The following is a 27,657-nucleotide window of genomic DNA, read 5'->3' as shown; positions in this document are numbered from 1 at the left end:
TTGGTCTCTGAATTCCTAGCTGTGCCCACAGGCCCCTGGGGTGGTCATGATTGGCTTGACGGTGGTGCAAGGGGGAACTGATGCTGGCTTAGGCATGCCTTGGTCCATAATAATTCACCAGGCAGTGTGGTGGGGAGGGCACAAAAGACCTGAAATCTGGGCCCCCTCTGTTCATACCTCACTGTGTGATTCTAGGCTAATTGCATCTCCTCTCTGAGCCTCAGGTCTCAGTTTTTATTTTATTTTTATAAATTTATTTATTTCATTTGTTTATTTTTGGCTGTGTTGGCTCTTCGTTGCTGTGCGCGGGCTTCTCATTGCGGTGGCTTCTCTTGTTGCGGAGCACGGGCTCTAGGCGCACGGGCTTCAGTAGTTGTGGCACTCAGGCTCAGTAGTTGCGGCTCGCAGGCTCAGTAGTTTTGGCGCACGGGCTTAGTTGCTCCGCAGCATGTGGGATCTTCCCGGACCAGGGCTCAAATCCGTGTCCCCTGCATTGGCAGGCGGATTCTCAACCACTGCGCCACCAGGGAAGCCTCAGCTCCCAGTTTTTAAATAAGGTGTGGCCTGGATGTCCATTGAGGTCCCTGGGGCCACTATTCTTTATCACTGAAGGTGCATGGTGAGAGCTGCAAACAAGCCCTAGCCCTGCCATTCACCAGCAGTGTGTCCTGGGCTCTCTGGGCCTCCATTTCCTCCACAAAGAGGTGAAGACAACGCCCTCACCTGTTCCAGGTCGCCAATATGGTCCTTCCCAGCCCCCAGGCAGGAAGCCTCCACCCCAGAGGTCTCCTTGGGAGCATCTCCAGGGAGGGGGCCTCCATCAGGTGCTGAAGGATCCGTGGTGAGGGGTCCAGGTACTGCCTTCAAAGGTGGTCTTCCAGCACCGTGGGATAGGGCTTCTTTTTACCCACTAGCTGAGGGGCCACCATCTGAGCTGTTTTCTGTTGTCCCGAGAGCCGCTTAGATGTCCTTCTTAGCCTCGATCTCAGGGAGAAAGAAGTTGAGGACAGGAAAACCTGGTTGAACCCCGCCCTAAGGACAGGCAAGGTGTTCCTCCTGCTTCTCAGGGAAACACTAGCGTCCCACTGTTAGGTTCCCGAGGGAGCAGGGAAGGGGTGGGAGCTGCGGGTGGGAGGAGGCGGTCTTCTCTCGTGTCCTTCTTTACTCAGGGCCGTGGCTGACCCTCACCCACCCTCCCACTTGGCCCCGCAGGACCAGCTGAAGCAGCTACAGGAGATTCTGGGCAGCCTGAGTCTGCAGGAGGAGAAGACGCGAGCGTCCAAGCACCACTTGCACCAGCAGCTCAACAATGAGGCTCAGCAGAGCAGCAGCCTTGTGGCCCAGCTGCGGGCCACGGTGGCTGAGCGGGAGGCCAAGGTGCGGCAGCTGGAGGTGGAGATCGGGCAACTCAGTATGCAGGTGAGTAGGGCGCTGGCTCAGCCCAGCATCCATTCCCAGTCCTGGCAAGTCCATCCAGTATCCAGAGAAACCTCAACCACCTCCCCTTCTCCCCGCCTGCCTTCACTTGGGCTGTGCCACGTCCTACCTGGTCCCACTTTGGCCCCCTGCTTCCATCTGGCTCCCCGGCCCATTGTGCACACAGCTTTCCTCTCGAAGGGACACACCAGATTGTCTCCCTGCTCCACATAAAACCTGTCTGTGGCTCCCCATCACTCTCCACCTCACCCAGTCCTCAAGGGCTCGGGCTCCTGCCAGCTCACCCTCTCCCTCCCCAGCTGTGGCCTTCGTCCTCTTGGTCCAAGATGGTGGCCACAGTGCCAGCCTTTACGTCCACATTCCAGGCAGTGGGATGGCAGAAGGGAAGCCACGCTCCTTCGTCCAGTTTGCAGGGCGCCATGTGACTAGCTCCTGCTGCCCCCACCCCCCGCATCTTCTCTTCACTCCCCACTTTCCACAACTCTGGCCATGTGGATGCCATTTAGCTCCTCCATGGCCTTGCTTTCTCCCCACTCTGGGCCTGTGCACATGCCTGAAGCACACACCTTCCCTTTCCTCCCCCTCAGCCTTTAGATCTTATTAGTCAAGAGCTCCTCCAGGAAGTTCCAGGGCTCCCATTCTGGGTCACGTGCCCCTCCTGGTCACTCTCGTAACTCCCTGTACATTCCCAAGCCAAACTTTGGTCATGCTGTGTGATCAATTTCCTGTTTTCTCCCCCAACCTCTCCTTGAGGGGGAAAAGACCATGGTGCCTGGCCCAAGACTGAGCACACAGTAGTTGCTCAGTCAATGCTCGTCTAAGGAGTGAGCGCCAAGCGCTACCCACCAGACAAGCTGGCACACACTGAGAGTTTTCTCAGGATGGGCAGGGCTTGGGGGACAGGCCAGGTTGTTTGGGGCTCACGCCAACTGGCCCACCGTTGATGGCGGCCTGACCTCCTGCTGGGGGTCCTGCAGTGCTCCTCCTTCAGCCAGCCCCACCAGCCATCCGGAAGAGGGAGGGATGGGGGAAGGTCTGAGTGTCTCCAGCTGACAAAGGCCAGTGGCCTCAAGTCACACCTGGCATTCATCCATGTGGGTGGGGCTACCTAGAGAGGTGGGCCTGTCCCCATACTTCCCCCTGGGACCTGAATGTGGAACAACTTCCTGGCCCGGTCACCCTCCTTTGGCCATGAAGCTCCCTTTCTGAAGAGAGGCATTATTAGCTGTCATTATAATGCAAGGAGCGTCTTCACCAAACAGGCCTCGCTTTGCACTCCTGCAAAGAAGCCTCTTTCATATCTCCTGAAAGCCCCAAAATCAAGCCAAGGCCCCCTCCTGCCTTCTCCAGGCCTCTGAGCCAAAGCCCTGAGAAGGGAACCCACATCTGTTCCCTGCAGTACCTTCGGAATAAAGGAGTAGGCGAGGGGTCCAGTGGGCCCGAGGTCAACCCGGCCTCCGCCAAGTTCCCCGAGGACCCGGGCCTGACCAATTCCCCGGCCTCAGCAGGCGATCACGCTGGCAGGCTTGGATCTTCTCGGTAAGAAAAAGTGGGAGGGGCTGGAAAGTGAATAGTAATTATTCAGAAGAAAGGATGGGAAGCCACGGGTGCAATTTTACGATGCCTGTGGTATTGTCCTCCCAAAGTGGGGCGGGGTTGCGGGGGGCTTCCGTCAGCCCTGCCTCTGCATGAAGGAGCCAGTTAGGTCCAGATAGTATTACTTCAAGAGCGTTTGGTTGTAGCTCCCTGTAAATTCCTCTCCCAGCTGGCCTCGAATCTCACCTGCTTCTAGGATTCTCAAACACACCTGTGTTGGGTTGTTCGCGGTTCTGATGTCCCCTGCTCCTGTCTTGTTTTAAGCAAGCAAGGGTCCTGGAAAGGAGGGCAGCAGATCCACAGGGCTGCTGCAAGGGCCGGTGCTGGCCCCCTCCTCTGGCTCCCCAGTGCCCTGCTGGCCCCTGCTCCCCTCCCAGCTGGGCCCAGCCTGCCTGCCCGTGGTGATGTGCCCGTTCCGCCTTCGCACAGCTCCGTGACCAGCCTGGGCCACACACTGGTGGAATCTGCTCTCACATGGCCTTCCCTGCACAGTCCTCACGGGCCCTCACCCAGGTAGGAACCCAGGCCCCCCACCCCAGGCCCTCACAGGCCTTCCCATCCTTGACTGCTCAGTCAGTATTGCCATCCCATTACAAGGATGGGAAACCGAGGCCAGGCCAAGTCCAGGGACTCTTCCAAGGTTCCATAAGGACATGGAGGGTCAGGGAGGTCGAGTGCCTTATCCAACGTGATAGGGCAAGCGGCTTCAGAACTAGAGTCTTGGTCTAGTGTTCCTTCCTGCTACCACAGAGTTAACACGAGGAATCTTCCAGGGCCTGGAGCCCAGCACCTTCCCTTGCCTCCCCTTGCGCGTTGAGAGTCCATCTCTAGGGGAAGAATTTCACGTCATATGGGTTCCCACTTTAAGCCACTGATATCCCCTCAGCTCTCTGGCCCCCTCTTTGTTGATAGAATCAAGCCTTAGGGCTTAAATGGGCCCTTGTTCTTCCTGCCAGCTCACAGACAAAGGGTGGCTTTGTCCTGCCTCGGAGCCCCATCCCGAGCCCCACCCACTGTCCACTGGAGCTGCGCTCCGGCTGTCAGCTGCTTCTCCCACCCCTCGGGCAGGTCAGTTCAGGTTCCCGTCGAGCCTCTGAGGGGCCCTCATCTCATGTTTGACTTGCTGTGTGGCTCCGCAGATCGGTCCTCCTTGGGCTGCTATTCCCCAGGAAATGCTGGGGATACTTCTGGCCTGACATTTGGTAGCACAGGTACCCGTGGGCCAAGGCCACCCCTGCAGATGCCCCAGCCAGCAGCCTGGGGTCACAAGGGCACTGGGAGAGAGGGGCCCAACTCTGAGCCTCAAGGGCCCATGCCACACTCTTCCAACACCACAAGGAAAACAGACAGGCTCTGTCACTCTGAGGTGGTTGTCACAGTAGTAGAGGCAAGAAGATGGACAAGATGCCCCCAAGGTCCCTTCCAGGCTTATGTGGCCATGACCTTTGCACTCCACAGGGATACAGGAGCCGATGTGCCCTGGGCTGCCCAGACTGCTGGTTCTTAAGCTTGTTTCTTCCACCACACACAAATATTTACTGAACCCAACCGTGTGCGGGCCCCTGCCCTCACGGAGCCTACAGTGCTCTCCCGTCAGCGACAGGACAGACGTTCACGGGGTGGGAGTGACCCCAGAGAGTGTGTCTGTCAGGGCTGGCGTGGCGGCTCTGATGGGGTGCCTGGGAGGCAGGCGGGGCAAGGGGATCAGCTCCTCCCCCAACACGTGAGATCACAGGGGTGACTGGCGTAGGGTTCCCCGCTGCGCTGTGCACGCGAATCAGCTGAGGATCTGCCGGGTTAGATGCAGGTTCTGATTCCGCAGGTCAGATCCTGCAGGAAGTGGGATCCTGCAGTTCCAACAAGCTCCCAGGCGATGCCACAGTCGCTGGCTCAAAGACCACACTGAGCGGCAGGGCCTTAGAGTGTATTTAGGAGCCGGAAAATGGAGGAGCCTGTAGTCCTCAGAGCCCATCTCAACCAACCCCTGTTTAGAGGAAAGACTGCGGCCCCGCCCTCCCCATGTCCTGTGATTCTGGAAGAGCGAGTCAGCATCACCAGGGTCTCCCTGGGAAGGGCGAGGGCAGAGCAGAAAGCAGCTTGGCACTCGCACATGGGCTCTGGGGGCTTGGGGTGGGGGGCAGAGCTCACCTTGGGTCCCAACCCCAGCCAGCAGGTAAGGCCCAGTGGTGAGGAGGGAACCGGTGATGGGCTGGATCAGGGCTGGAGAAAACTGACCAAATTACAAAGCAAGTGTCCAGGGTCCAGGAAAGTGGACTGGGCTTGGGGCCATGCCAGGAGATACAGGAGGGCCAGGACAGGCTGACAGGGAGACAGAGGCTGGGCCTACCTGACACTGAGAAGGGTGGTCAGGTCCCAGGCCACACAGGTTCCCAGGGCACCCCCAGGTCCCCAAGAGCCAACTTCCATAGCCACCAGACTAATTCCAGGCCCCTACAGGGACTGGATGGACAAAGGTGCTGATGAAACTACAGCCCTGCTGGGGTCTGGCTTTGGAGCCAGCTAAGCGAGGTCTAGAGACTTCAGCAGGCCCAGGAACAGTAAACTGAGAAGAAGCCAGTGGAAGAGGCCGGGAGGGGCTGGATTGGCTTCTTCTCTCTGGCACCCTCTGAGGACCCCTGAATGTCCTTCCAGCCCCTCCCACCACCATAGGGATAAGCATCTCTTCAGGTAACCCTTAAATGACCTCTGCCCGCACCTTGGTCCCCAGGTTCTCGGACTCCCCAGAACAAAAAGCCTGGCAGACACAGGTGACAGAGTTCAAAGCCCTGTGGCAGGCCGCTGAGGTGGAGCGTGACCGGCTCACCGAGTTCGTCACCGTTCTGCAGAAACGGTAACACCTGGCGCCAGGGATGCACTCTCACGGGCCTAGGTGGGCTAAGGGTGGGCAGCCTGGCCCAAGGGCATCCCTCTTGGACAGAGGCCAGGCCGCGTCCATGACTGGGTCCACCTCACTGGTGAGTCTGGCTCCCACAGTGTTGGCCCCGGGCATTCCCAGCCACATCTCACGTGACCCTCAAGTGCCCCTCTGTCTCGGGGACCCGGTGTCACACTTGTGGTTTGCCCTGTCCTACGTGCCCCCCGTAGGACAGTTGCATGCAGGTGGCTGTGAGGTGGGCATCTCAAGGGAGGGACTCTCTGTAGTAGGTAAATCTCTCTGCAGTCGGATCAACTCACCAGTGATGAAGATCTTGCGTGAGCATGGCACTGCACTCGGTGTCACTGGCGGCTTTGGTGGGAAGAAGTCCCAGGCTAGACTGAGGTCTGGAATTACAAAGAGGAAGAGAGCCACTGATAGATGGGGAGCTGAGACTTCCCTGGTTGGGGGAGGAAAGTATGTGGCCCAAGGCAGTGGACCAGGGGGTTTGGTTTCCTCCAAGGGGTTGTTGACAGATTTCTATTCAGATAAATCAGTGTTCCTTGCTCAAGTGACCCTTTTGGCAAGAACTGTAGGTGCCCAGGCCAACACATGGCCCAACCATGTGACCTCCGCACCGAAAAATATCAAGGACCACACTGAATGTCTGCCTGAACAGGCCGTGTCACATGTCAGTCAGGGCTCTTTGGTGACAGACGATAGAAACCAATTCTGGCTAAATTAAGGGAAAGGAGAGTGTGGGAAGGTGCTGGCCGACTCCAAAGTACTGCCCTCCTTTGCAGGGCAGAAGAGGAGCCCAAGAAGATCCAGGGACCTTGGTAGCAGGAACCCTTGAGTGGTCACTCCTGGGCCACTGGAACGATGTAGGCCCAGTGGCTTTCAGTTCTTGTGCCAGTGGTTTCTAGGAGAGAAGGTCTAGCTGGCCTGGGGTGGCTCACACGTCCAACCCTGGACACAGGCCAGGCACCCTGACCGGAAGGACCTCCAGGTGCTGACATAATGGAGGAGGGGTGGGAATTCCCTGGCTGTCCAGTGGTTAAGGCTCCGCACTTCCACTGCAGTGGGTGTGGGTTCGATCCCTGGTCAGGGAACTAAGATCCTGCATGCCGTGCAGCGCGGCCAAAAAAAAAAAAAAAAAAATGAAATGGAGGAGGGGCAGCTTGCCAAAGGGAAAGATGGAGTACAGTCACCAAAGGAGCTGGGGTGCTGGGATGGCCACTCCCTAAGCAGTGAGGAGTGGTCAGCTTTGTTTTCTTTTCAGTAGAAAAGAGAGGATATGAATTGCAGACATGCTCAAGCAAATGAGAAAAAGTAACATTAATTCTTTTTCTGTCATTGAAATATAATGGAGGGCTTCCCTCCATTATATTATATGGTGCAGTGGTTAAGAATCTGCCTGCTAATGCAGGGGACACGGGTTCGAGCCCTGGTCTGGGAAGATCCCACATGCCGCAGAGCAACTAAGCCTGTGCACAACTACTGAGCCCGCACGCCACAACTACTGAACCCCGTGTGCCTAGAGCCCATGCTCCGCAACAAGAGAAGCCACCGCAATGAGAAGCCACTGCACCGCAACGAAGAGTGGGCCCCGCTCGCTGCAGCTAGAGAAAGCCTGTGCGCAGCAATGAAGACCCAATGCAGCTAAAAATAAAAAAAAATAAAATAAATTTATTTTAAAATAAATAAATAAATTTAAAAAATATATATATATATAGTGGATAATACAAGCCTCTAACCTATCCAATGGAAGAAATATATCCAATTATGACTTTCTCTCTCAATTCCTTTGAGTTTCTTTTTTTTAAAATTTAATTTATTTAATTATTTATTTTGGCTGTGCTGGGTCTTCGTTGCTGTGCGGGGCTTCTCCAGTTGCGGTGCAGGCTTAGTTGCGGTATGTAGGATCTTAGTTCCCTGACCAGGTATCGAACCCCGGCCCCCTGCATTGGAAGCGCAGAGTCTTAACCACTGGATCACCAGGGAAGTCCCTCCTTTGAGTTACACCTGAGTTTTGGGGCGGTGGATTTGTGCATCAAGGTGACTTGGTTATCTACTGCTGCACCATCCCAAACCCAGTGGCCTCAAACACGATGGTTTATTCTTTCTTACCATTCTGTGGGTGGCCTAGGTAATTCTGTTTCACATCATGCCACCTGGATCACTCACATGCCCCGTTCAGCCAGCTCAGCAGGGGCACCTCCATTCTCCTGTACGTGGCCTCTCTCTCCGTGCGGTGCCTCATCTTCCAGGGCCTCTGGGATGAGGGTGGGGCAAGCAAGGCGCCTAGGACACAAAATTAAAGAGACACTCACTCTCAGAGTCACGCGTGTGTGATTCTCTCTCAGCTGATACCCTAGAGCTTTGGGGGAACTGAATTTTATTTAATTTTCATTAGTTTTTCGTTTTTTTCATTAGTTTTTGATGGACCTTTAGGTTATTTTAGTCTTTTGCTTTTGCAAATAAGTTTCAAGGAACACGCTTGAACAGGTTGTGTTAGTAGCTGTATACTATGCTGGCATACAGTTTTGTGTTGGTAGTTGTATTCTTTTCAAAATTGTTACCATTCTGTTCCTTCCTGACTCTTCACCAAGGTGGGAAGAACACTTCCTCCAACACTGCACGTACGTATCCAGGCTTCCGCTCTGATTTGCATGTGTGTATGTACGTATGTAATCCTTTGCTTGGGTGAGATCTCTTGGGACAGTCCTGGCCTTCTAGCTGAGCCTTCAGTAGCACAGAAGTCTGAAATGCCATACCTAACCACAAGAAGGACCTTAGCCCCAGCCTCAGTGAAAGTAATCAGATCCTTTAGTAAAATAACCAAATAACAAGTTCTTCAAGGCCCATGAATTCATGACAGGCATATAGAGAATAATAATAATAATAACAAACAGAAAGCAATCACTAAATCCAGGAAAAGCAAGCAAATAAGAAAATGTAATCATGAGTATACTGCCTGTCTGAATTATCTTCCTAACGTAACCCCTTGTGGTAGACAGGATTTTGTCCTCAGTGCCCTTCACCCCACTCTTGTGCCTGTGAATACTTTATGTTATATGGTAAAAGAGACTCTGCAGATGTGATGATCGTTATGGACCCTGAAATAGGAAGATTATCCTGGATTACCAGGTGGGCCCAACTAATCACTTGAGCCCTTAAAAACAGAGAAATTTCTCCAGCCCGGGCCAGAGAGATGCTTCAGAAGAAGTTAGAGTCAAAGCATGAAAAGGGTATCTGGCTGGCTTTGAAGATGGAGGGGGCCAAGTAGCCTCTAAAAGATGAAAGTCACCCAGCTAACAACCAGCGGGAAACAGGGATTTCAGTCCTTCAGTTGGAACTGAACCCTTCCGACAACTTGGACGAGCCTGGAAGCAGAGGCTCCCCTGGAAACTCCAGGTAAGAGCCCAGGTCAGCCAACACCTTGATTTTGGCTTGTGAAACCTGGAGCAGAGAAACCAACAGAACCTGCTGAACTTCTGACTTACAGAACCATGGAGCGATAAATCTGTGTTGTTTTAAGCTAAGTTTGTGGTAATTTGTTACAGCAGCAATAGAAAACTAATACACCACCTAACACTAATTGAGCCAAAAAATGGTAATATAACTACATCGGGAGGTGAAGAGGCGATTCTGTTTGGCAAGGAGAGAGTACTAAAATAAAACTAAGTTCTCACGTTGCCTGACAGGAAGTCAAAAGATTATATTTAAGACTTAAAAAATTAGCAGCATAAGCATCTGTAGAAATATGGCAGTAGTGGAAGAAACAGCTCAAAGCGGTAGAAGTGGTTGCTTCTGGAGAGCAGAAATTGGGAGTGAGGAGGGGTGGGGAGAGGCTGTGTGTTGTTTTGTTTTTGTTTTTTTTCATTTTAAGCCTTGGAGAGAACGATATGGTTTTAAATGCACATTCCTATATTACTGCAATAAAAATCAGGAAGAACGAGTCCCATGCCCACTGGTGTAAGGTGTGCCCACCTCTCTGACAGCCTGAGCAGGTGGGGTGCCAGGGCTTATGGCAGCCCCTGCTCTCTCATCACCAGGGTGGAGGAGAGCAACAGCAAGCTTCTGGAGTCAGAGAGGAAGCTGCAGGAGGAGCGGCACCGCACCGCGGTGCTGGAGCAGCACCTGGAGAAGATGCGCCTGGAGCCTGGGAGGACGTCAGCTTCTCAGAGAGCAGCCCCCAGGAGCAAAACAGGTGGGGCTGAGGTGGGGCCGGCCCGGGGTCACATTGGGCCCACGGTGCTCTGGGGCTCCTCGTTCTGACTCGGGGGCCAGGGGGGAGAGGACACACAGCAGCAGGGGCAGGCAAAGCTCCACCCTGACGGAGGGGCTGACCGGTGCTGCTGACTGGCTCCTCCCTCTTTCCTGAGCTCCTTACCTTTCAAGGGCAGGACCCTAAGGTTGCTTGTGTCACTTATGCTTTCATCCCATTGGCCAGATCTTAATCACATGACCACACCAGCTCCAGAGGACGGTTTAGCTGTCCTAAATCAAAAGGTTAGTTCTAGGGCTTCCCTGGTGGCGCAGTGGTTGAGAGTCCGCCTGCCGATGCAGGGGACGGGGGTTCGTGCCCCAGTCCGGGAAGATCCCATATGCAGCGGAGCGGCTGGGCCTGTGAGCTGTGGCCACTGAGCCTGCACGTCCGGAGCCTGTGCTCCACAACAGGAGAGGCCACAACAGTGAGAGGCCCACGTACCTCAAAAAAAAAAAAAAAAAAAAAAAAAAAAGGTTAGTTCTACTGCTCTAACACAGTGGTTCTTAAGGTACAGTCTCCAGACCAGAAGTGGCAGCATCTTGTGGGGCTGGGGAAGTGAGGGTGTGGGATGCCAGAACCAGAAGCCATTTCTGGGGAGGAAGAACCTTCGGTGTGAAGAGGATGAGCCTGCCTCTCTCCAACATCCCCATCCCAACCCCTCCAGGCTCGGGAGTAGAGGTGTTGCCCCCCAACTTCCCTGCCTCTCAACACCCCAGTACTCCCCTGCCCCCAGCCAAGGACACTCAGATTTTTTCCCAGCGCAGAGATCAGAACGTTTCAGGAGGACATTCCAGAAGTAGGACACAGAGTGGGAGTGGTGTTATTCTCCCACCAGCAGGGCCAGGGCTCCAGGGGCCTTCCAGGAGCTGCTGAGAGTCCAGGCTGGGGAAGGTCCTGGGGACTTAGCCCTGCTGGGCTTGCAGAAACAGGTCCCTTAGGAATGTAGTGTCTCCAGGCCATGGACTCACCTCCTGCCACGTGGCGGGGCTCCCAACTAGGGACGGCTAAGCCACAGCAGGGAAAACCACTTTGGTCCTGCCTGGACAGGGAAGGGCAACTGCCTGGGGAGAAAGTGACCATGTGGCTTCTGTCCATGCTGGCCTGTGACATGGGAAGAGCACCGCCCCTCTTGGGGGCATAGCACACCCCTCCGCCTGTACAATAGGGAGCCTGACTGTGCAATGTGGTCCCCCGTGGCAGTTGCATGTCAGTGGGGAAGAGAACAATAAACCAGTAAAAGATGGTAGGTCAGATGGAGGTGAGCGCTGTGGCTTACAGCTGAGTATAAGGGGACAGGAGGTACAGAGAGCAGCTGTCTTCTACGGGGCGGCCACCCTAACTGATCAGCTGATGTCTGAGCAGAGATGGTGGAAGGGGGTGAGGATGTGGCATAGATAACAGAGGGAAGAAGAAGTGCAAGGGCCCTGAGGTGGGCACACGGCTGGAGGCTTGGAGGTAGTGAGACTGGATCATGGGGAGGGGAATATGTGGTGAGGTAGGGAAGTCACGAGCTGCTGAGGAGGTGGTCCCATCACACAGGCCTTGAGGGCCAAATGTGTATTCACTGTGGCCTCACAGAGCTCTAGAGGCAAGAACTATTATCCTCACGTTACAGGTGAGGAAACCAGCTCAGAGAGGTTGATGATTTACCTGGGGCCACACAACAGGAAGTAAAAGCCAGGTCTGCTGGTGCCAAGTGATTTCCCCTGCACCATGCCACCACTGAGGGCCTGTTCAGCACAGACGTTTTCTGATGCTGTGACAGTGCTTGAGTTCCCCACCAGGTGGGCTTTGATTTCTTTTTCTGAGCACTCTTTGTCCCCTGGCCCCAGCCACCGTGGATCCCCTGTACATATGGATGGAGACTGAAGGTGGGGGACCCAGTGGTAAGAGGGCATCAGATGCGGTGACAGCCTAGACTCAGACTCAACCTGCAGGCCAGACCTCAGGCCCAGCCGCCTTCCAGAAACTTATAGAGTGCTAATATGGAGAGAGTAGTGAGAGGAACCTCCTTGGTACAAAGCGGGCAGTCAGGGCCTGGAGGAAGGCAGCCCTTGTCCTGCACCTTGAAGGAGGTCTAATGTTTCAACAAGTGGAGAAGCAGGAAGTGGACAGTTGGGGGTGGGAGAAGGAAGTGTTAACACAGGGCCATGGCCTCACCACAGAAAGTGGCTGCTGCTGCCCCACAGGTGTGCCCACCTCTAACACCAGGCACAACCCAAAGGAGAGTGAGAGGAAGGACCCATCTTCTGCCCAGATCTCCAATGTGCCCGTGGAATCCCAGATGGAGGAGCTGACCACCAGGTGCTTCCTGCCCCGTCTTCCTGAAAGGGTGGTGTTCTCTGGGTGGAGGTGTTTTGATAGGCAGAGGGATCACGTCCCTCCCCCTTTGACTTCTATTTGCCCAGAAGGCTGGTCCTGCTGGGTCCTGGGTTCTAGGCCTGCAATTCAGTAACTGACCATCAGAGGGCAGAGAAACCCAGCCATAACCCTAAAGAGCCCATGCTTCCCAAGAGAAGTTTTATCAAGTGTGGGTCACTGAACCCACTTTTCTCATTCAATTAAACCTTTTAAGGTCAAATGCAGTGGTGGGAAAGGGGGAACCTCTATAAATTAGTACTCATGCCTGAGGCAGCCAACATTTGGGGGAACGACTGGGTACCAGGCCCAGTAGCTGTGGCTGGGCCCAGACAGGAATCCCACATGGTATTCCCCCAAGGGTCCCTGAGAGGAGTTCAGAGAGTACCCTGAGTCTGAAGAGCTGGCAGCCTTTCCCAGGGCCCTCTACACGCATGCACACACACTCACGTGTGCCAGCTCAGCCGCGCTGAGCCCTCTTCTCTGTGTGGTCTAGGCTGGCCATCCAGGTGGAGGAGAACGAAATGCTGAAGGCTGCCCTAAGCAGTGCCCTCCGGGGAAAGGAGGAGGACTTCCGAATGTACCATGAGACCCTGGGCCAGGTGAAAGGGGTCTTCCTGCAGGCCCTGCGGCAGCAGAAGGCAGACAAGCACTAGGATGGCGGCCCAGTGTCAGCCTGGCTGGACAGGGCAGCCTTAGGCCTTGAGAGGACGAGGCTCTATCTGAGGACTCCATCTGCTCCTGGAAGCCAACATGGGGCAGCCAGCTGGGCCCCTTCTCCTAGAAAAGGCTCTCCAAGGGCAACAAGAGCCAACATCCCGTGGCAGGAGGGCAAAGGAGAAGCCCTGGGCACGCTTAGCGATGGCAAGCGAGGAGGCCAGTAGCCTGTCGGCAGCAGCAAGAGCTCTGGGATGAGAAGCCGGCTGTGAACGGACAGATGCAGTCCCTTGGGCAGGTGCTCACTGCCCTTGTCCTAGAGCCTAGCGGGGGACCCTGCATGCCCACAGGGCTCCACATGTGCAGGAGAGCCCAGAGGGCTCCAGGCTGGGAGCATCCCCCAGGCCGCCCAGCCCCGCCCCACCTCCCTCACCAGAGCATCCTCACACCCCACTCCTACCTCCATTGCTCTATCTGTGGGCATCCCCACCCTCAACAGACTTGGGGGCACCATGCTCCTAGCCACCTTGTCGGCCCACCCCTTAGGGTTCTTCCTTAGGTGCAGACCCTCAGGCTTGTAATAATAATGATGATTTTCATGATCACCACAGCTCCCAGTGAGTGGGCACCTACTGTGGAAACCCGATCCCATCTAGACCTCTAGTAACCCAGGGGGTTGTCACCCTGTTTTACAGATGAAGAAACTGAGGCTCACAGAAAGACACGGAGCTAATATTTAACCCTGGCCTGCCTGCAAAAGCCAGCGTCCTCGGCAGATCCGAATACCCAGGGTGGGCGTGCCTACCCAGTGCTGGGCAGCTCTGTCCCCCTGCCAGCTGCTCCAAGAGGCACCTCTTTTTGCTTCCAAAAGGCTGCAGCTGGTGGGTGCTGGTGGCAGAGGGCAGAGGTGGGGCCGGCTTGGAGCTCTGGGCAGGGGGATTTTGAGGCAGTGGGTCCAGGCGAAGGCATAGTGTACCTGCCTCACCACAGCACAGGGGTGAACTGGGAGGGCTGCTGCAGGAGAGCCCCCAGGCCCCTCTGTGACTGCCGCAGTGTCACCCCTCTCAACTGCAGTTACTGCCATGGGGAGGGGTGGCTCCACGGAGGGTAGCTACACACCCAGACACCCTGGCCACACCTGGGCACACAGGGGCCCACACAAAGACACAGGTGCACACAAATACCTAGACTCAGAAGCATGAATCATATGTGGACACACATGTTCCAGCAGACAGTGCTGACTCCACACTCACAGGCCCTGCCTAGCCATTTCCCTTCACGTGGGATCAGAGAAAACTTCCTTCACAGGGAAACTGAGCACCTTTCATCCTCATGGCCTTCACTACACTTGCTGGGGGTCTCTAGACCTGTCACCCCATGCAGGGTTGGGGCTCCGAGTAGGGGGGCCAGCATGGAGTCCCTCCTCAGCCCCATCCCCGAGGAAGGGCTCGAGCAGACAGGGTCCCAGAAGCCCCAGGTAGCTTCCCCCATGGAGGGGGTTCGCGGTACGTATGCCGCATATGTGAGTCACTGCACAAGTGACACAAGTGACCGGTCCTCACGAGCGGGAATGTGCGTCTACATACACACACACACACACGTGTGTGCTTAGAGCAGGTCTGCTCCATTCCCCCAGCAGAATCCCTCTTCAGGACTCATTGAGCTAAAAGGTGCCAAGTGCTGGTGCAGCGGCTGGCACACAGTAGGCGCTCAATAAACGTCGGCCCACAGTATTACCTCTATTAGTTCCACAAATACTTGTTGAGCAATGACTCTGCCCTAGGCAAGGGGGTGCCAGGTGAGGCAGACTCAGTCCCCGAGCTCCTGGAAGCCCCAGATCAGCTGGGGAGACAGATTCCCAGGCCACCATCTACCGAGCCAGCTGGCCATCAAGCAGTCATCGAGTGCCAACTGCATACCAGCCTCTCCAGGCCTGTGAGGGGCCCAGAGGTGAATCTGACTTGCTGCTGCGGCCTTCAGGGAGCTGCCTGTCCGGTCAGAGAGGCGTGGGAAATAGAGCGCCGCGACGGGGCGGGATGGGTTGGGGGTATGCAGAGACGGAAAGCCGCATCTCAGAGCCTCCCACCTTTCCTGTTGGCTTCCGGGCTCAATGCCCAGGTCTGGGTGGGGTGAGGCTGTCCTTCCAATCTCCCTGGGGTGTGGGTGGGTAAGGCGGTGGGGAGGGGAAGGCCCAGGAGAAGAAAGGGTTGTCAGAAGGACCAAGGGCTGGGGCCCTGAAGGTGGGCCAGGCAAGGAGCGCGGCAACCTGGTCTGTCCAGGTTAGTGCCTGTGGCCCCTCCTGAGCGGCACCGCCTGTCCCTGCGGCCCTGAGGAGGACCTCCCAGCCCTCAGGCAGGTGGGCAGCAGGTGGGCTGGACCTGCCTTTCACAGATGGGAACGCTGAGGTCCCTACCCAGAGCCACAAGGTGGTGGGAACGGGAGACGGGTGCCTGGAGGGTGGAGGAACAGCAAGCAGTGAGGCCGGGGGTGGAGACGCCTCACGTGAGGACTCTCCCTGGCCGCACGCCAGGCTGTGGGCCTGGGCGCTCAGGTTCCGACACTGACAGCTGAGACCCGGCTGAGCCATGGGTGTGGCTTGGCCACTGGCCCCTTGGGGGCCTTTGGGGCACCACAGCCCAATTGGACAAGGCTGCAGTCTGGCTCAGGCTGATTCAAGCCCCAAACACGTCCCCATGTCCCTGGGCCCTCCCCTGCTCTCAGGAGGCCAGGTCAGGGGGGCCTGCAGCAAGAGGACTCCTTGGGCCCTCGCAGCCGGTGGCCAGAACTAGCCTCCCCATCCCCTCCTCCAGCGAGCTCACGGCCACCCCACAAGGAAGTCTCTGCCCACGCACCCCCTCTCCTGCACACACACCGTATCTCCTATAGTCCCTGAGCCTTACACACACACACACACACACACACACACACGCGCGCGCGCCATAAACAACATACCACACACACACACTTTCCCCGACTTTTTACTTTGAGCGACAACAAGAAACAAATGAAAAGGACTTTGAGACTTGAGAGAACTGGCCCCCTGCCCATCTTTCCCAGTAGCCCTTGCTGGTCTTAGCCCAGTCACATCCTGCCCCTCGTTTTGTGGGCACCAGGTGCCCTCCCCTCACCACCCCTCACTCGGGGGAAGCTGGCCTCAGGCTGTCCAGCCCCAGGTCCAAGGGGCCTCCCTAGCCCTCTACCCGCCTGCCATCCCCACAAGCCAAGCTCCCTACAGACCCCACCGCACGCGGTGGCCCGGTGGACCCCTCCTCCTGCTGTGTGTGAGCGCTGCCTGTCTTGGCCTCTGGAGCGGGGGGTCTCAGCCTCTCTAACAGCCTCTGTTTATGAGCAGTTCAGTGAGCCAGGCCCTGGCCACGGAGTGAGCCATCGAATCCCCCCAGGAGCCCAGTGAGGTCAGGGCCGGCAGTGTGCCCATTTCCAGATGAGTATCTGAGGCGCAGAGAAGTGGGTTGCCAGCAAGGCGGAGCTCAGGCTCGAGTCAGCTGGCTGTACCTGTGCTCCTAACGGTGAAGCCAGACCACCCCGTCTGCCTCCCAGAGCCATTCTCCTGGAGCCTCACGAGGGCACCAGCTGCATGGCCGGCTCAGGCTGCTCTCAGCCAGCACCAGGTGTGGGTGAGCTGGGTTCTTGCCCCTGCAGGGCAATCAGCTCCAGAAGCTGCTGCGGCTGAGCCAGTGACTTAATCTAACCTCCTGTTCGTCAGTTTCCCCTTCTACCAACTGGGGAAAATGGTAACAACCACTTCCCTAGAGGTCGTGGTGACATTAAAAAGAGTTAATCCAGGTACAGCCTCAGAACTGTGATTAACTTATTTCTCCTCTAACAACCACTGACTCTACCTCAGGACTCTACTCGGGTGCCCCACCTCCTCCAGGAAGCCCTCCTTAACGCCCACAGTCTGGCTCAGGCACAGCCCCTCCCCGACGCTGGCCTCCTCTGGCACCCACGATCCATGACCGCAGCCCGCACGCAGCCCCTCCAGTGCAGTAATCACCGTTCATGCTTCTCAGAGTCAGGGACCCGCCGTGCAGGCCTCCGTGTCACCCTGTGGGGAGTGTGTGCTGAGAGGAAGCTCGGCGCCTCCGGGTGTTGTGGGAAGGGAGGGCACTCTCCCTCCCAGGCCTTGCCCAGGCCCTGGAAGCGCCCCTGCTGAGGGTCGGGGTAGGAGAACACTTCTTCCTCCTCTAGTCTCCGCTGAGCCTATGGCTGGGCTCAGAGGGTCAGCACGGGCTCCAGGACCTGTCTTGTGACTCATAGTCACACAGCTCCTTCTACCCTCCAGACCCTGTCCCCCATGCACACGCATAAACAGGCCCTCACAGGCTCTGAGATCCTCATCCCAAAGGACCCCAGAGTAGCTGGATCCCTGGGTGGCACTGGCCTTGGGGAGGTTGTGAGGGACCCTGGCACACTGCCCACCGTGGAGCTCTGAGGTCCTGCATCCAACCACGCATCCGTCCAACCAGCTGGGCTCTGAGGCCACGGTGGGGCGGCCTTCAGGATACCCCTCTGCATCAGGCAGGCTGCGCTGAGGCCTCAGCTGCCCCTTCCCCCCACTCCCCTCCCCCAGAGGAGTCCTGGTTGCTTAGGAACAGTGCTGTCTGCCTCCACCCTGCCGTGGAGAGGATGTCAGCCACTCCGAGGACCCACTCAAGTGACCCTGCTAGCTCCCCTCCACCTGGTCAGCTCCCTATGGGACAGGGCTGGGGTATGGGGCCCACATGTCTCTTGCCAGTTACAATTCCACTAGGCAAGTCAGTCCACCCCCAGGCACTGATGCCTGGCCAGCCAGGATTCTCTGCATGATGAAATGGACCAGGGCAGGGGGCTAGGTGGGTGTGCCGTGGGACAGCCGTTGGGAATTCACATGTAAAGGTGTGCGCTGGAATTCATGGAGCTGCACGTGAAAGTGTGTGCATGGTATGAGCGTGTGTCTGCATGGTGGGGGCGTAGCTCACAAGCCTAGAGAGGCCAGCGGGGGCCACCTGGAAGGCTTCCTGGAAGAGGAGAGTCCTGGCCAGCAGTGAGAAGGAGACACAGGCTGTACGGACCAGGGGAGGGAGGTCGAAGTGAGGTCCAGGTGTCCCTGTCTGAGCCTGTGCCAATGGCCACCCCTTCTGCCCCTCCCCAATCCTCCCTGCAGCTCCCTGTGGCCAGCAGCTCTGCAGCACTCAGCTCTGCTCCACTTCGCGCAGCTCCGCTCCAGAAAGGCCACCTCCTCCCTGCCCTCCTCCTCCCCCACCCCTCCTGCTGTCACCACTCACCGTTCACAGCCTCGAGGGCGTGGGGACCCCAGAGCTGGACACACTGCACCAGGGCCCCAGAGCCCAGCTGGTCGGACGGTCGCACGGTCGGACGCAGGACCCCAGAGCCCCGAGGTGGGCAGTGTGCCAGGGTCCCTCACAGCTTCCTCAAGGTCAGTGCCAGCCAGGGATGTAGCCACTACGGGGTCCTTGAGACCTGTAGAGCCCACCCCAGGTCCCTCATCGCAAACCTCAGGCCCCAAAGTGGGCTTTACTCCAGGTATACCTCAGGCGGGCAGGTCAGTGGGCAGGGGGCACTCCTCTGTCCACAGGCTGGCCCAGGTCTGGGGTCTATCAGGAGAGGTCCCAGGCTGGGGGCCAGCCCTGGCCTTGCTCACAGAGGCCTCACAGGGGACACCCGGCACCGGCCACGGGGAGCTAAAATTGGAAAGTGGAGAGTGGGAGGCAGCTGACAAAGCTATTTCGCAGGCTCTTCACCGTGCTCCGGTTTCAAGCTTCTGCTCCCTTAACCCGATCCTCAGGGCCTCCCTACCCCCACCCGGCCCGTGGGGAGGTGCGTCAGCCCTCAGGCCGGCGGTGTAGAAGTCAGGTCCGGCGGGCCGCTGGTAGGGGCAGGGGCAGCGGACGGTCTTCTCCGATCAGAGACTGCAGGGGGGCTCACTGAGAACACTCAATCCTGTCCCTGGTCTGCTGTGTGACCTTGACAGGTCCCTGCCCCTCTCTGGTCCATGAGCCCTCCATCTGTGTAATGGGGAGAATGCCGACTGTGGCGGCCCAGGAGAGCTGGTTTCGGAATTGGTGAGGGAGATATAGAGGATCTGGGGCGGGAGAGAGGGCCATGCCAGCCACCTCGCTCAGCCCAGCCTGAAAGGATGGCCACGGGTCAGGCCGGAGCAGGATAGAGAGGGCACAGGTGCTAGCTTAGGTCCCAGGGATGACCCAGGAGGACTCCTGGGAATGAGCTAGGCCCTGGCAGGAGGGAGTGGCCAGGCTCACCCCGAGCCCAATGCTGGTCAGCACCTTGGGCAGCGGCCAGCACACTCCCCGGTGTCTGCCTGGCCCAGCCTAGCCCCACACCCACTACCCCAGGGCACTTCCTCAAATAGCACAGCCTCCAGCCGGCATCCAGGGCCTGGATACACAGAGCACTGAGAGAGTGGGCAGGTGTGGCCACGGACACAGGCAGGAACCAGGGATGTGGCAGGCTGGGGCTCAGGGGCTGGTTGGCGTAATGGGGGTCAATGAGAAGCTATAGGCTAGACCTCCCTCCTCCCGTGGGGAGGTCACAGGAAGTAAAGGCAGCTCAGGAGGGTATGGAATCAGAGAAAGGGGCCCGGAGGAGGGGTGGATTTGTCAGGAGTTGAGAGAGCCTTACTGAGGGGAGTGGGAACCCTAGGGGCCAGAAATATGACTGAGGTGATGCAGAGGGAGTTTCTCCACAAGAAAGTCATCTGAGACCTTGGAGGAGCAGTTTGAGCAGAGGGTGGGGACCGGCCCACCTGAAAGGTATGGAGGAGTGAATGAAGGTGTAGAAGGCCGGCTGAGCGAAGACAATGCTTTCAAGAGCCTTCAGCGGGAAGGGGGAGGGGCCGAGAGTAGCGGCTAGGAGGGGGCACCAAACGGCAGGGGGCCTGGGAGGAGCGGGAGATGCGCGGGGAGAATGATGGCATGAGATGCCCAAGGGGCTGTCTCTCTTCAGAATGGGGACCGCTTCACCTCAGTGGGGACCATGAACTGGGCTAGGCAGGGCCGGGGGGCAGCAGTGCCCTCACCCAATCTGTCTCCCTCAGCCCCATCCAGGCTATGGGCGTCAAGACAGCCTTGCCCGCGGCAGAGCTGGGCCTGTACTCCCTGGTGCTGAGCGGGGCCCTAGGCTATGCTGGCCGGGGCCTCTTTGAGGCTTCACAAGGTAACAGCTGGGCCCGGGGACAGAGGGGTGGGACCGTCCTTCCGCTGGGGGTCTCAGGGCTCCACCCAGCAAGGCCAGAAACTTAGAGCTCCAGACTCAAGGGCAGTCCCTAGGCCTTGGGGCCAGGGGGTCGAGTCAGATGCAGCCACAGGGAGACTCAAATGCAGAAGCACTGACAGAGACCTGGGCAGAGCCAGAGAAAGAGAGAGAGTGTGTCTCAGACACCCAGGGATACAGAGACCTGGCCCCACACACACAGTGAGACCCAGAGAGAAGCAGAGGCGGAGAGAGACCCAGACCCTCTCCCGTCCCCCGAGGGTGGCATCAGCCTTGCTGTAGAGGCAGGTGTGGGCGTGAAGCGCCCTGAGACCAGACTCTGTTCTCAGGTGGGGCCCACAGGAAAGCCTTCCGGGAGTCTGTGCGACCTGGCTGGGAGTACATTGGCCGGAAGATGGTAGGTCCCCCACAGCGCAGGGTCCCTGACCGGGGTCTCTGATCCCTGGCCCATCTCTCCTGTCCCAAACCCTTCCCTGCTCTCCCCTGTTCCCAATGGTCCCACATAACAGAGAGCTGGCAATGGGGAAGGTCTCTGGCTTGAATTTTCAGCATCTTCAGTTTCTCCACTGGCCCCTCCTCTGTCCTCCTGGGGCCAGATCAAGCCTGCCTCAGACCCTGCTCATTTAGGAAACAAACCGAGACGGGCTTCCGCAGGGCCTCCAGCACCATCCTCCCCAGGAACAACGCAGTAATGGTGGAATGTCAGGCAATGTGCTGGACAGAGGGGGAGCTCGGAGCAGCAGGGCAGCCCACGTGGTGCCCCTCATTCCTCTCTACCTACCTTCCTGGTACTTCCCTCAGAGGGGAAGGCAGGGACCTCAGCCGTTGCTCTCCTCTAATGCACAAGAAGACTCTGGGGGCAGGGAAGGGGTTGAGACTCTGAGCAGCCCAAGCGCCAGCCCACTCTGCCCCCGCCCCACCTTAACCTGCCTGGGCCTGCCCCAGGACGTGGCTGACTTCGAGTGGGTGATGTGGTTCACCTCCTTCCGCAACGCCATCTTCCTCGCTCTCTCCGGACACGTGCTGTTTGCGAAACTCTGCACTATGGTTGCCCCCCAGGTGAGCTGGACCTGAGCCCCCCCTGCCTCCCCCTCCCCCTCAGCCACAGGGTTGCGGGGAAGCCATTGGGCTCCCACCTCCGTTCACATGGAGAGGTAGACGAAGCCTCCTCCCTGTCCGCAGCTCCGCTCCTGGATGTACGCTGTGTACGGGGCCCTGGCGGTGGTGGGCACGATGGGCCCGTGGTACCTGCTGCTGCTGCTTGGCCACTGCGTGGGCCTCTATGTTGTCTCACTCTTGCACCAGCCCTGGCTCTGTCTCGGCCTCGGCCTGGCCAGCCTCGCCTCTTTCAAGCTGGACCCCCTCATCTCCTGGCAGGTGTGTGCTGGGGCGGGGCAGGGGTGGAGGGTGCAGGGATAGGACCCCAGACCTCTCACCCCATCCAAAACGTTTGCCTCCTAAGTCTCCCCAAGCATTTCCTTCACTTTCCCACCCGTCTTCAAGCCTCTGACCACGGAGCATGCCCTGCCCACAAGGCGGTCGCCTCCACCGCAGCAGAGACACGTCCAGCTCCTTCCCTGCTCTGCCCCAGCACTTATGAAATTGGCCCTCGGTGGCCAGTATTGACGGGCGCTGGCAGAGAGGGTGACGGCAGGACCAGGCTGGGCCCCTGCAGGAGGCTGGGTGGGCTTCCCGGAGACAAGGGGCCCCCTGGTGAGCTGGCGGCCTGTTCTCTCCCATCCAGAGCGGGTTTGTAACAGGGACTTTTGATCTTCAAGAGGTGCTGTTTCACGGGGGCAGTGGTTTCACGGTGCTGCGTTGTACCAGCTTTGCGCTGGAGAGCTGTGCCCACCCTGACCGCCGCTACTCCCTAGCTGACCTGCTCAAGTACAATTTCTACCTGCCCTTCTTCTTCTTCGGGCCCATTATGACCTTTGATCGCTTCCACGCTCAGGTGAGGGGACACCCTGTGGGCTCCCAAGACAGGACTGCGCCCCCCCCCCCGGGCGGAAGTGAACGCCCCTCAGACCCCAGAGGGGCCCGTGTCTCCACTCTCAGCGTTGCCAGGATGAAGCCGCGTCTCCCCTCACCCTCGCATCCCCAGACAGCTAGCTCGTGACTCACCGCTCAGACAGGGCTCCTCGCGCAGGGCTTACCTCCCCCACTCAGACCCTAGCCGTCCCTCAGGTGAGCCAGGTGGAGCCGGTGCGGCGAGAGGGCGAGCTGTGGCGCATCCGGGCCCAGGCGGGCCTCAGCGTGGTAGCCATCGTGGCCGTGGACATCTTCTTCCACTTCTTCTACATCCTCACCATCCCCAATGACCTCAAGTTCGCCAGCCGCCTCCCAGACAGCGCCCTCGGTGGGTGCGCGCCGGGCCCAGAACAGGGATGGGGTCGGGGCCGCCACTTCAGAAGGACGGACCCTCTGCGCCCCAATGGCGGCGGAGTCACAGCTGGGGAAGCTGGCGCCCCGGGGGACAGCACCTACCGCAGGGTGGGGGAGCGGGGATTTAGCCTTTGAAACGCGTGGGACTTGGAGGTAGGTTTGCCCCGTGACGCCGGGCAGCGGTACCAGACAGAGGCCGCCCACCTCGCCGGGGCCTGGGGCTGATTTCCCCAGCCGGATAGGGTCTCCCTGGGGCCAGCCCCTCCCCCCAGGACGTGGGGGCGGGGCCTCCGTGGGGGCGGGGCCTCCGTGGGGGCGGGGCCTCCGTGGGGGCGGGGCCTCCGTGGGGGCGGCCGGGGCGCAAGGACACCCCCACCCCCACCCCGAGCTGGGGAGAGAGTGTCCGTAGGGGAGGGCAGGGCTCCACGCCTCCCCTGGATTTGGGAAGACCCGGGGCGGGATGGGGGACGGGGGGGGAAGGTCGGTGTGATGCCCCCCGGGCCGTGACGACCCCTTGTCCCCAGCTGGCCTAGCCTACTCAAACCTGGTGTACGACTGGGTGAAGGCGGCCGTCCTCTTCGGCGTCGTCAACACCGTGGCGCGCCTCGACCACTTGGACCCGCCCCGGCCTCCCAAGTGCATCACAGCGCTCTACGTCTTCTCCGAGACGTGAGTGCGAGGTCCGGGGACTCGCCTCCGGGATCCCCACCTCCCCTTCGCCTCTTGCCCCAAGCCCCAGAGTTCATATCCTGGCTGATTCCCACCCGTATGCTCTCCTCCCACAGGCACTTTGACCGTGGCATCAACGACTGGCTTTGCAGGTGAGTTGGGGTGGGGTGGGATGTCACAGCCATCCCCCAGGTGGCTGAGCAGGGCCGTGGCCAGGTGGGTCCACGTCTTCAAAGATCACCTCTGGGCCAGAGGAAGCAGGGACGGAGGGAGGAGGTCATGGCAGAGGTCGAAGTGAAAGACAGAGGTTTGGACTTGGGTGGGGCCCCTGGAGGTGAGAGAAATGGAGTGGAGACACACAGCAGGCAGCCTGGACAGCACCTGGCCGTGGATTGAGGGCATCAGGAAGGAGAGGGCGATGACTCCCAGGAAGTCGTGTGCCCGGAAGGACTCTGGTTGAAGGAGCCGGCAGAAGGGCCTGAAAGGAGCGGTCAGAGGAGCAGGAGAAAAGGCAGGACCCTGGAAGCTAAGGGAAGACCATCCTGGCATGGTAGGGGCAACTGGGTCAGATGCTGCTGGTGTCAAGGAAGCCAGAGACTGAGCGTGAGCGTGGGTGGCATGGAGGTTCTCAGCCTTTCCCTGGAGAGGCAGGGGCGGGGAGGAGTCGGGGCTGGGGACGTGGAGGACAGAGGAACCGCAGGGTAGTTCCCGTGTGGACAGCTCCTGGAAGAAGCCTGGTACTGAAGGGGGACACACAAAAGTGGCCGAAGGGAGAAGTGGGTGTTTTAAAGATGGGAAATAATGGGACATGCTTGGGTGCCGAGGGGAATTATTCAATAGAAAGGAGGAAGTTGGCAGCGCAGGATAGAGGGGTGATTGATGGAGTGAGCTCCCTGAGAAGGGGAGGAGGCGATGGAACCAGGCAGAGCTCTGGCTTCGGCCACGGAGGAGGAAGAAAGGCCAGTGTGGATGCAGAAGAATGGCAGGTGAGTGTGGAAAGGTGAGGGATTCCTCCTGAAAGCTTCGGTTTTCTCCATGAAGTAGGAGGCAGGGTCATCAGCTGAGAGATGCAGGGTTGGGGATGGAGGGAGGCACACAGATGCTGCCTCTCTCCTCCTGCCTAGATCACCACACCCATTCACGCGTGCAGGAGAGATGAGGTGGAGTAGCCACGGCAGAGCCTGAGAGAAGATGCTGGCCAGAGAAACCGTGGCACTGACAGCTCAAGTGGGGTTGGGGGTAGTGGGTTTATGGATTCTAATATGTGAAGGTGTGGGGTTTTTCCCATCAGGGCTTCGCTTCCTGGGTGCAGGTGAGGAGAAAGTGGGTGATTGGGCTTTCCCAGATGGGTGAGAAGGAAGAAGTGAGGGAGCAGGGTTTTTAGGTTATATGTAATGATGACTCATTGAATACAGTTAAGAAGGGTGGTAAAAATAGGAGTGGGTCACAAGATGAGGAAGGTGGGGGGGAGGTCAATGAGATTGAAGAAGTGGAGCTAGGGAGTCAGGTCAGGTGGGGGGGGCAGGGTGAAGGATGGGAATTAGGAAGGAATCAAACAAGTGGTGCAAAAGTTGGGGTGTGGCCATGGGAGTGGGTGACTGAGGTGGAGTGGAAAAGAAACCATTGGTGAAACGAGGAGGTCAAGGAACAGAGAGGCTGGTTATGCAATGGGTCTTCTACTGAATTTATTTAACAGATATTTATTGAGTACCTACTACGTGCCAGGCACTGTTCTAGGCACTGGGGATACAGCAGTGAACATGACAAAGGCTGTGAACTCATGGAACTTACAGCCTAGTGGAGAGAAACAGACCATAAACAGGTTAAAAAAAAAAGATAATTTTAGAGAGTGGTAAGTGTTATGAAGAAAATAAAAGAGTGTAATGGGGTAGAAGCTTCTTTAGTTGGGGTTCGGGTAGGCCTCTGTGAGATGAACTGAGACTTGAGTGATAACGAAATTTGGAGAAGAGAATTCCAGGCAGAGGGAACAACAGGTGCAAAGGTCTTGAGACAGGAGCCAGCTGTGTGTGTCTGAGTATCAGAAAGACCAGTAAGGGGACAGCATAGTGAATGAAGGGGAGAGTGGTGGGTGATAGGTCAGGGTGGGAGGCAGAAACCAGATGACGTGGGATCTTCTAGCCACAGGAAGGTGGTTGAGTTTATTCTAACTGTAATGAGGAGCTATCGCGGGAGGGTGCGATTGTGGAAGTGAGGTGAGCTGGGTTACACTGTTAAAAGATGCCTCTAGCTGCTGTGTGGACAACGGACAGTAGGGGGCAGAGGCAGAAGCAGGGAGATGACTTAAGAGGCTCTTGCAATGATCTGTGTGACAGGAGATGATCCCCTGGACTAGGGTGGTGTTAGTGGAGGTGATAAGCAGTGCTCAGGACCGAGTGGAGCCCGTATAGCATTTGCTGGTCTGGATGTGAGTGGAGAGGGGAACTGAGAATCCAAGATGGTACCAAGGCTTCTGGCCAGCAACTGAATGGATGGTGGTATCGTTAGCTGAGATGGGAATGAAGTAGGTTTGGGCAGGGATGGGGGAGTTGGTCCTTCATGTGAGATGTCTGGTAACAGCTGGATATATGAGTCAGGAGAGAGACTAGAGAGACAGATTTGGGGCTTGTCAGCATAGAGACAGTATTCAGAGTCTGAATGAGATCGCTTGGAGAAATGAAGGTAGCTAGAGAAGACAGGAAGTTCAAGGCTGAGCCCTCCACATTTTGAAGTTGGGTAGAGGAGAGGCAGCCACCTGAGGCCCAGGGTGTTGAATGTGCCCAGGATGATAGCGTTGAGGAAGCTGCCCCCATTGTGTATCCCTTGCCCGTCTCCCACCTGCCTTTTCCCACACTCCCAGCGGCCCCTTTTCCCACCTTGCCTGCAGGTACGTGTATGACCACGTTGGTGGGGAGCACTCTGAGGTGATCCCAGAGCTGGTGGCCACTGTGGCCACGTTTGCTGTCACCACTCTGTGGCTCGGACCTTGTGATACCGTCTACCTGTGGTCGTGCCTTAACTGCTTTGGCCTCAACTTTGAGCTCTGGGTACAGAAGCTGGCAGAGTGGGGGCCCCTGGCACGAATTGAGGTGAGCAAGGAAGGTCTGGGGCTGGGTTGTCTGGGGCACTGGAGGGGGTGGCACTACTGCTCTCTGGAGTCTTCCAGCCACACCTGGCTGCCAGGCCAGAACTTTCTCACTACCACCCCCCTCCGGGTCGTCGGGGCAATGGCCCCCTCTGTGGGTACCTGGCCCTCCCTTCCCTCCTGCAGGGTCGGGGGGCACCCAGGCCTGGCTGTGTTGTTCAGGCCCTGCCCTCTCTCCAGAGTTCAGTTTCCCATCTTTTAACAATGAGGGAGAGCTGACCGGGGACTCTCAGGGACACAGGCATATCCCCAGGACCCAGGTGGCCACCTAGGCAAGGCCTCTGACCCGCCACGTCCTCTTTCCCCTGGGCCTCTTACCTCACTGCCTATGTTGTCCTGGACCCAGCAGGCCTCTCTGTCGGAGCAGATGTCCCGCAGGGTCCGAGCCATCTTTGGGGCCATGAACTTCTGGGCCATCATCATGTACAACCTTGTAAGCCTGAACAGCTTTGAGTTCACAGAGCTGGTCGCCAAGCGCCTGCTACTCACAGGTGAGGGACGGGGGATACAGAATATGCCAGGTATCGACCTCAAGGACTGTGACCTCCTGAAATGTCCCCACCCCACCGCAATTCCCCAGGGACTCAGCAGGGCGGCACAGTCAAGCGGGGAGAGAGAAGAGTCACTGGGGGAAAGGGGAGCTGCTTCCAGGTGCGCATGACCTCTTCCCCACACAGGGTTCCCCCAGACCACGCTGGCCGTCCTGTTTGTCACCTACTGTGGTGTCCAGCTGGTGAAGGAGCGAGAGCGAACCCTGATGCTGGAGGAGGAGCAGAAGCAGGACAAAGAGAAGTCGGAGTAGGGGAGAGGGGGAGACGGATGGGCTCTGCTCAGCCGTTCCTGGGAGGGGCCCGACTGATACAATAAAAGACTTTTTACCGCGCTTTGGCTCTCCCCTGCCCCTTCCTCCAGCAGTCTCCTGGCTCCCCGTCCAGGCTGGATGTGGAGCTGGAGGTTCAGGGAGGGGGCTCAAGCTCTTGGCGCAAACAGAACATGTAGGAGACACACGTGGAG

At 57.9% G+C, this 27,657-nt stretch overlaps 1 protein-coding gene across 5 annotated transcripts; it reads left to right on the top strand.

The window, feature by feature from the left end:
• The first annotated feature begins 2,718 nt into the window (after positions 1-2,718).
• On the top strand, positions 2,719-27,524 carry HHATL (hedgehog acyltransferase like). Of its 5 annotated transcripts, none has more exons than XM_049715401.1 (15): positions 2,729-2,976; positions 3,463-3,546; positions 9,967-10,121; positions 18,361-18,633; positions 20,272-20,390; positions 20,777-20,844; positions 21,393-21,506; positions 21,630-21,824; positions 22,192-22,401; positions 22,635-22,806; positions 23,357-23,501; positions 23,618-23,653; positions 26,386-26,587; positions 26,990-27,134; positions 27,321-27,524. In XM_049715401.1, the coding sequence occupies exons 2-15, from the start codon at positions 3,508-3,510 to the stop codon at positions 27,443-27,445; spliced, it is 1,998 nt and encodes a 665-aa protein (XP_049571358.1). In that variant the 5' UTR covers positions 2,729-2,976; positions 3,463-3,507; the 3' UTR covers positions 27,446-27,524. The 5 variants fall into 5 exon arrangements, with proteins under 5 accessions (XP_049571356.1, XP_049571357.1, XP_049571358.1 ...); XM_004277880.3 differs by having other exon boundaries at positions 2,731-2,976; positions 26,993-27,134; XM_049715399.1 differs by having other exon boundaries at positions 2,719-2,976; positions 26,990-27,524.
• The last annotated feature ends 133 nt before the right edge of the window (positions 27,525-27,657 follow it).

The sequence above is a fragment of the Orcinus orca genome, chromosome 10 (genome assembly GCF_937001465.1).
Source record: "Orcinus orca chromosome 10, mOrcOrc1.1, whole genome shotgun sequence".
Taxonomy (NCBI): domain Eukaryota; kingdom Metazoa; phylum Chordata; class Mammalia; order Artiodactyla; family Delphinidae; genus Orcinus; species Orcinus orca.
The sequence above is the reverse complement of the archived record's forward strand: the minus strand, read 5'-3'. Positions and strand labels throughout refer to the sequence as shown.